At 25.5% G+C, this 9,400-nt stretch overlaps 1 protein-coding gene across 1 annotated transcript; it reads left to right on the plus strand.

Annotated features, from left to right (window-relative positions):
• The first annotated feature begins 1,624 nt into the window (after positions 1 to 1,624).
• Positions 1,625 to 5,245, plus strand: LOC132947356 (mini-chromosome maintenance complex-binding protein-like). The gene is made up of 12 exons (XM_061017627.1): positions 1,625 to 1,944; positions 2,099 to 2,275; positions 2,358 to 2,485; positions 2,724 to 2,796; positions 2,875 to 3,073; positions 3,164 to 3,284; positions 3,382 to 3,561; positions 3,888 to 3,997; positions 4,415 to 4,548; positions 4,612 to 4,782; positions 4,854 to 4,942; positions 5,015 to 5,245. The coding sequence occupies exons 1-12, from the start codon at positions 1,861 to 1,863 to the stop codon at positions 5,115 to 5,117; spliced, it is 1,569 nt and encodes a 522-aa protein (XP_060873610.1). The 5' UTR covers positions 1,625 to 1,860; the 3' UTR covers positions 5,118 to 5,245.
• Positions 5,246 to 9,400: the final 4,155 nt, after the last annotated feature.

Here is a 9,400-nt window from a genome sequence, read left to right on the forward strand (position 1 = left end):
TGAAAATATTAACATTCAGTAAAATTTTCATGCATCTACAGTTATTCGTTTTTGAATAACAACAAAATAACAAAACTGCTACATGAAAAAACGAATGATTATCCAATATTGTAAAAATATGAACTTCAAACGCTCATAAAATTTAATTCGGTTTGCTTGTAGAAATTTTATTTTTGATTAAGGTAAACAACCTTATGAGGAATCTTGTATTATATTTTGAAATCTTAGATTTAAAAAGAAAAATGTTTAAGAATTTCTGACTCAAAATCATTTGCTACTTTTCGTGATTTTTCCGAATTTTGTTTACTTATTTATTTATTATTGAATACGGGAATAATAACTAAGAGAAAGTTACATAAATGACAAAAATTACAAATATTAAGATATAAAGAACGAACAGACAATTAATTTAATGCTATGTACTAAGGAATAGTGGGTCCTCATTGGCCAGTTTCATCATAAGGACAATTGGACTATTTTTTAGATAGTTATAGCGGCTAAAAAGAATTTTTGAAAGGGAAAGAGTATCTGGAATAGAAACTTGGAACTCTGAAACTAAGTTTATATAGGAGGGCTATTTTATCAAGATTTGAACTTTAAATGCTTATAAAAAAAAATGTGACTAAGGATTTTTAATATTTTTTATATGTCATTGTAACGATATTTTCAAGCCTTTTTACTCAAAAAAAAAGTTTTATTGACATCCATAGAAAAAAAAACAAAAAAAATTGGAAACTGAAAATGTTCGTATGGAGTTCAAAACAAGTCTAAATATTTTGAAAATGTTATGGTGTATAGCAAATGATAATAGAAACATTCACTAAAAATTGCAAATATCTATGGTTATTTGTTTTAGAATTACACCAAAAACCAAAATGAAATTTATCGAAAACCAACTTTGTGTAAAAATTCCCGGTTTTCCTTAATTTTTTTTTTGTTTTTCTCGGTGCTTTAGAAAATTATTATGAATTTTAAATTTTGATCTCCTGAATGAATCAATAAGATTTACTTTGCCATCGAACAAGATACAACCTACTCTCTAGGTAAGATTGTTACTAATTACTAACTGTCTATTAGCATTGATTATAAAAACTATTTATATTTCTTATATTTCTTTATATTTTATTTGAATTTATAATCATTAGTATTAGGTAGGTAAATAAAATATAATATTTCAATCTAACGAATTTTTTCTGCCAAAAAGTGTAACTATTCGACTATTCGAGTGTAAAATTATAAAAATAGATAGGTCATAAATGTAAAGATTCAATGTGATGGAATTTATTTATAAAACTATCCACGCTATCTATTAAGAATCAAGTCTTTCATGACCACGATGTTGTTTATCTATATCGTGGAGATAAACAAAGGAAAGCGAGGGAAAAGTTTAAATTGATAGCATATAGGATTCATTTTGTCATTTTGATGATAATAAATATTGAATATACTACGTTTACATCACGGTTTAAGATAGAATCTATTTTAAACCGTGGTTTAAATGCACAATTAAAGTCGGTTTAAATAGTTAATAAAAACCAACATACACCAAAACACCAATGCGAAAATTATTTACAGTGATGCACACCAGAGTGATGCCCGCGTTGCCACTCGCTGGCTACGCTGCGCTCGGAAAAAAAAAACGAAAATATCCCCCGACCTGTTGTGCAACACCACCACAAGTTGGTCACTGGTTAACCGCCGTAGGTTAACATTCTTATAATTTTTGGAAAAGTGCTTATCACTCCTTCACAGTTGTCTATAACTTGATCGTTCACTAATTTATCGGTTTTAGTTTTTTAACCTATTACAATTATTGTATTATTATTATTGCATCTCACCCAGTTATAAACAGTTACTATTATGGATACGTGGACTGCTGATATTTGGAACGGTTATGAAGAGGAATGCAAAAGAATTCTGAATGAACCAGGAAATTGGGAGAAGGTAATGGAAATTGATTGTTTGTCGATCTGTAAAATATGAGTACCTGCATTTATTAATGGTCCGCTTATAATCATTATGCTACTTTTACTTTACTTATGTTTAACACACATTTATTTTATTGCAAAAATCTTATGAAATTCATTTTAATTGTTAGGTACCTTTATTATTTGATGATAAAATAGCTCTTGGAACCTTTGTACGATTTAAAGGAATGATACAAGATATGTTAAATCCAGAATATTATAGTAGCAGTTTTAAAATTATCAATTCTGAGAATGATGAATTTACTTTGCGTCAAGCAAAATATCATAGCAGTACTCAAAATCTCAAAGTAAGAATAATGATTAACAAAAAAAAAAAAAAAAAATGAATTATATTTGTTATAACATTTATAAAATTTATTCATTTTTTAGCCTGGAGAAGAAGTTGTATTTGGAGATACATTGATGGAACGGAAAATTGTTGCCTGTATTCCAATTCCAGGATTGAATGAATGGGCCAAAGACGTAAAAAATACAAACCAAAATGCGGAAGCTCAACTGTATGTTAATTATTAAATACTAGGTATAATCTGTTTTAAGAAAGAAAGGTACTGTATCGTGTGTGTAGACTAAGGGCCACTAACTGCCTACCAGGCTGTTGAAGTGTTGTACGCACTCTATTATTACTGACGTATCACCTGTTTTCGTCAAGACATGTTACCTTTCTTTCGTGAGACAGAATATACTTACAAAATTATTTATATTAAATTATTATTAAAATATAACATATTGATTTAGAGAAGAAAATATAAATAAACGCATTCGTCTTGATCCAGCATGTCAAAAATACTCTAAGGAAATATTTATTTTTGTAAGTATTAATTTGGTTGTTTTGTCATACATTTTATCATTATGATATTATTATTAACTTAAACATTTAAACATCTAGGTATACCCTGAAGATATTAATACCAATGAATTAATGCTAAACCAAATTGTAGAAGTTGTAGGATTTCTTGACCGACGTACAATTCAAGAGGACAATGGAGATTTAGAAGAACAATCTTCAATAGCTAAAGAAACGAATTGTATTCATGCAGTTCAATGGAAACTACTAACAAATTTAATTCCAGATAATGAAGAAACGTGTAAGTTAAATGTTTTGTTTACATATTTAAATTACGAAATTTGTGTGTGTAATTAATAATTATTATAATGTTAATACATTTATAAAACAGATAAATCTATCTGGAATGATGCACCAAACATTCACGCAGAGCTAAAATTTGTATTAACTCAAGCATCATTAGGAGACTCTTTAGTGGCTGACTATTTATTATTTTATCTTGTATCTACCATGTATGTATAATTGATGTTAAATACTACAAAATGTTTCCATTTGATTTTCACGTGTGCAATGTTAATATTTATATATATTTATTCAATATTTTTATAGTTATAATAGGCAAGAAAATTTGGTTCCTGGAAAATTGGCATTAAACATTCGTGGTATTCCTCATAGTATTGGACAAAGGTACACAAAACATTTGTACTCACTTATATCTTTTTTGGTAGTAAAAAGTGAGTATTTACCAATTCAAATACACACTATGAACAACATGGAAATAATTCCAAGGTAATATATATTTTATTACCTACCCATACAAAATATTAAGAAAATTTAAAAATATATTTATGCATATTATGTACTTCCAAACTTACTTGACATTATATTATTGATACTTACTATGATACTAATAAATAATATAGTTATATTGAGTATTTTTCATTAGTCAATCGCTAGAGCTTCTATTAATTACTTCAAAGTTAGCATGTATTTTGTAATTCAGTAGTTCTCAGCCAGTGTTCACTGAATATACTATTTAAACAATTTTTCTTAATCTCCCATTGATGAATAAGTTATAAAATGCTAAAGATAATAAAAATTGTATTTTGTTTCAGAAAATGCTATACTTCCAATAGACTGCAGAATGGATTTTTACAATTGTCAGATAGGACACATTTGGTCTTGGATGAAACAGATTTACAGCCGGGAAATTTGAATAGTCAAGGTATTTCAATATGTTTGTATATATATATTATTTTACCTCAATAATAACAGAATATTTTTTTACGAATAAAAACATTTTTTTGTGGATTTATGCAACTAAAGTAAGAAACATTATAATATATTTTAGTGTAGAATAAAAATTGACTAAACTTACATATTCAATTTTAAATAAAAAGAAAGCATTTAGCAACTACTTAGTATTGGTACATTTGGTGGGGGGGTTAAAAGTATTTCACTTAGTCATTAGAAGACAAACATTTTTTTTTACGGAAACATTATCAAAATATCTTAGGTCCTAAGATTTTGTCACATATTTAGTCCCTAATAAACTATCTATATAAGTATTAGTATACAATAATTAATATTACTGTTTGTATGTTTTCACTTTTAATAAATTATTGATCATGATTTTTCTTAGGAATGCTAAATCTTGAAGCTCTAAAAAATATAATTTCCAACCAAAAAATGAAGTATGATTTCACTCATTATATGATGGACTATGAAACCCAAATACCAACACTGACATTATCTATCGGAAAATCTCTTCTACCTGTAACTTAATTAGTTAGTTATAGTTTTGAAATGTATAATTCATAACAATATATATAATTTCAGTGCGATATTGATATTGTACTGAAACCAGACCCATCTTGTTGTGATGTCGAAGAGACAATGAAATCAGTACATGACTACTTAAAAATGCAGTTACCTCTTTTGGACAAATTGAGAAAATATATTGCAATAATTTCAACATTTCCTTTTAAATATGAACAGGATATTTTACAAGTAAGTCACCAAATATTAAGTTATTGTGAATTAATAATATAATTCATTAACCACTTTTATTTTTTATTTAGGTGGTTAAAAATGATTTTGTAGAGATGCTAATAGTTGATCCCAATAATGTTTCTAGTGATGACTTGAATATTTTTTTGATGCTTTCAAAGTAAGTTTTGAAACTTCTAACTTATATTTTGATAGTTGATGTTTGCTTACTTTCAATTATATTATTTTATAGATTAATTGCCTTATGTTCTGGAAAGTATGAATTTGATAATGCAATTTGGGAAAGCGTAAAATCATTAGAAAATCAACGCAAATTAAGAAATAAAGAACATTGAACGTATAAATAAGTATTGAAATACTTAAATGTTTAATATATTCAGGTCTAAAAACACAACGGGTTAACATTTTTAAATATTCAATCTAATGATTTGTTTTATATAAACATATACACATCATAAATAATATACCGATAAATACATTATTTATAATTATTACAATAAAAAATAATTCATAAAAATATGGATTGAATGATCAAAAATGTATTTTTATTATTTCAAGTTTTTGGAACGGATATGTAAGACTTCTCGATTCTTTTCACAATTTATTTCCAGAAACATATTTTAGTTCTCTATAAATCTTATTGTGTTGATACCAGCATATTTATATTTCTTATGTTAAAACAATAGAACCCTATTTCCTGTTTTTCCCTTTCAATCATGCTTTCTAATGATTTTATGATACAACTCTTGGTTTAGATTTTATAAAAAACTTTTGTGTTCTCCTTTTTTATTTTTATGAATAAATAATTAGTAAAGTAACCTGATTTGATATAATATCATTAACAATATAGAAGTTGTGTTTATAACTAATTTAAAATTCCTTCCTATAATCGATATTAGTTATAGGAAGAACATCAGGAATCCATTCGATAATAAATGGTATTGGTACTTGTCGAAGTTCATTGACAATACGTTCAAAACAAAAAGCTCCTTAAATTGTTTTTGAATATTTTTATTTTAATAAATAATTATAATATGGAAGTACCTACGATAAATATAAAATATATTTATAAGTGATTATACGAAAACTTCATAAATAGCCTATAGTAAGTTGATTGTGATTTTATAAAACTGGTACTGTATAGGTGCCAATGCATATTTTATTTTAAATTTGAAAGTGTGTTGATTCAGTCATGGAAATATATTATGTTATAAATTTATAATTCTTTGTTGATTTTCATAACGGCTATGTACCATGCCTCCGTGTTATTATTTGCTAACAACATATATACAAATTATAATATTAAATATTAATTATACTAAACAAATATAATTTATTTATATAGGTTGGGGCTTTATATAAATATTTAATGTATTATGCAAGCCTGGGCAAGTAAATGATAATTTTTAACTGAGTTAAGTTAAGTTGATAGAAAACATTTTATAAAGTTTAAAGTTAACAGTTAACCTATTTTTTTGTTTTAACTCAGTTACGTTAAAAGGAATATGAACATTTTCATTTGACTTATTTTTAAGTTAAAGTATTTATTTAAGTATTTATTTATTATTATTACAATATGCTCGTTTGCCACAGTATGGTATATCGTATATTTTTATATATACGATACACCTAAATGGCTATTGCTTTATGTATAATTAAGTTATTTTTCTTGAATTATTCTGGTTAATGAAACAATAAATAAATGTAACTATATTTCTAATTTCTTATTCTAGTAAATGGTTATGTAATATGCATAGGGTTCTAAATTTGAAATATTTCAATGAAATTATGAAAAATATTTTTTCTTCTTTTAAACGTGTTCGGTCATAGAGGATTAGAAACAATACATTGATTACACACTTAGAATTAAAGAAAAACATATTATTTTTGTTGATTTATTATTTCATATTCATATATTCTATATTATATAGTGTTGAATAATATGAAAAATATTAAAAATCCAGTCACAATTTTTTTTTTTTATAAACATTCAAAGTTCAAATATTGACAAAATACGTAAAATTCACAAAAATGTGCAAACTATTTTGAGTTAGAAATTCATAAACATTTTTCTTTTTAAATCTAAGATTTCAAAATATAATACAAGACTCCTCATAAGGTTGTCTAGCTTAATCAAAAAAAAAAAATTTTCTTCATGCAAATCAAATTAAATTGTAAAATGTAAAATATAACTACTTACAGACAACAAATATTATTTTAGTTAAACTAAAATATCTAACAATTATTCGACAGTTTGTCTAGCCATGAGCCACATTTATACAATAACATTATTCACTTTTTTCTCTAATAGATTTTTAAAAATTGTAACTATTATAAATTGTAATATAATATATCTAACTATATAAATGTGAAATGAAAATCTCTCTACAGGCTAAACTCTGGAACTATCTATCAGATCTTCTTGATTTTTAATTAAACGAAAGAGTATTTCACAAAGAAGGTTTATATGAAAGAAAATTTTAGGGAAATCCACCGGAAAAGTAGAAAATCTGGATGTCAAAAATACAACAGTGGCACCATCTGTCCAGAAAAAATAAACTAAATAATAAAATAAAAATTTAGTTTATTGTTGCAGATTAAATTAATAATAGTGTATAATATATTGGTGCTATTGGTTAATCAGGCATGTTTGTTGATTTGTATTACTATCTTTTGTTAATATAAACATACACATAAATTAATGTTTGTGGGTAGATTAGACCTCTGGGAAGAATATAGGCTAATTTTAAAAGGATTAAATTTGGTTTTTTTTATTCATGTGATTTTAGTACAGTTAGGTTAGGATAGGATTTTGTATTAATTGATTATATTAATCCACCGTAGGTGGTATTAAGTAAAATCGACAAACTTGGTTTAACTTTGGTACTTAAGAGTTAAATCATAGACTTACGTACAAATAGCACGGAGTTCGCGATCTACCGCAGGTACATTGTCTACCTGATAATGTACTGCTGCGAACCAGAATTTTTATTCCAGGCAACAGAAAAGTTGAGATAAATTTTGAATACCATACACCTAATATTAAATAACCAACTGAACAAAGTTTGAGTCATATAGAGTTGGTACATTTAACGGGCAACAAAATGCACAGGATCAGCTAGTATAATATAATAATAAGACTATATAAAATTGGCAATACTAAATTATGTATAAAGGCCGGAGATATAAAAATGTCAACCTTAAAAGTAAAAACTGACATATAATGTTATTTGTTCTTTGTTTAACATGCTTTACATAATACAATAGTCAATTATATGTTCACATATTTTTTACAGTACACCTCCTATATATTCTTTATATTTAAAAATTAAAAATTAAAATTACCGCCTACTAGGTATTTAAATTACATATATAATTTTTATACAAATTGGATTTTGTTTAGGTAATGCATTTTAGAAAATAATCAAGATTCATTTTTAGATTTAAGATTTCATATATTAATCAGTTTCACTGAAGAATACTGTGAGTGATACAAAATTAAAATTCATGAATATCATAATAACATTTTTCAAAATATAATAAATTATTAGTAATACTTCTTTTCAATCTTCACTGCTGAAGAATAGTCCTTTTAGGAGAAGATTCATTATAAAATAAGTTTTTTATTTCATCATTAAGAGACACACTGCTATGTAGTTCTTTTAATATGACTTCTTGTGTATTCCATTGTCCAGGTTGTTTATTATATTCCTATGAATACAAAATATATATATTAACTATTAAAAATATTGTGGTGGTATAATCATAAAATAAACATACCATAGCATATGTTTTTCCTTTCAATGAAGATAGATAAGGTTTTATCTTAAAAGATGATATCTTGTTTAAACCGGTAAGACAAATTCTACGAATCATTGTTGGTACCTAAAAAAATATCATTGTAATTATTACAATAAATTTGGCTAGCTATATGAATAATTATTTTTATTCAATATTAGCATTATTATATTTTATATTCACTTTGTTTAATGAAACATAGTTTAGCAATGCAAATATATTTTTAGATGGAATCATATAAGTTTTCCCAAAATCAATTAAGTTACATTCGACCATATTCGTATTTTTAAAATCTAAACTCGATACCCTAGCTCTATAAATCCCTTCGTTATTCATTGTAGAATATACTGTAACAAAATCGCCAGTCTTTACGGCTATTGGTTTGTAATGATTACCTATAAAAATAAATGATAGTATACACTATATAATATACGCATCAAAACAAGTTCAGTTTAATATTTACAAGAAGTTTATATAGGTACCTACTAAATACAACAACTTTTAAAAAAAGTACAATTTTTATTTTAAAATAAAGTATCTAAAATACGGTTCATAACCAATTTTAGATCTGAACAAAGTTGCACCAGTTTGGATTAATGTTTATGTAAAATATTACCATCTAATTACCTCAAAATTGCCAATATCAAAAAATTATCACAAATAAGCAAAATATTAAGTAGTACTATTTCTAAACCATTAGTTTTAGTTTTAACTGTTATAGCCCCTGATATTATGCAAAATCATAATATTATAATGTGACATTTCATTTATAATTAGTAATATTATTATTAGCAAAACCCACTCATGAGAAATCTGGTTT

This window comes from Metopolophium dirhodum, chromosome 6, assembly GCF_019925205.1.
Source record: "Metopolophium dirhodum isolate CAU chromosome 6, ASM1992520v1, whole genome shotgun sequence".
Taxonomy (NCBI): Eukaryota; Metazoa; Arthropoda; class Insecta; order Hemiptera; family Aphididae; genus Metopolophium; species Metopolophium dirhodum.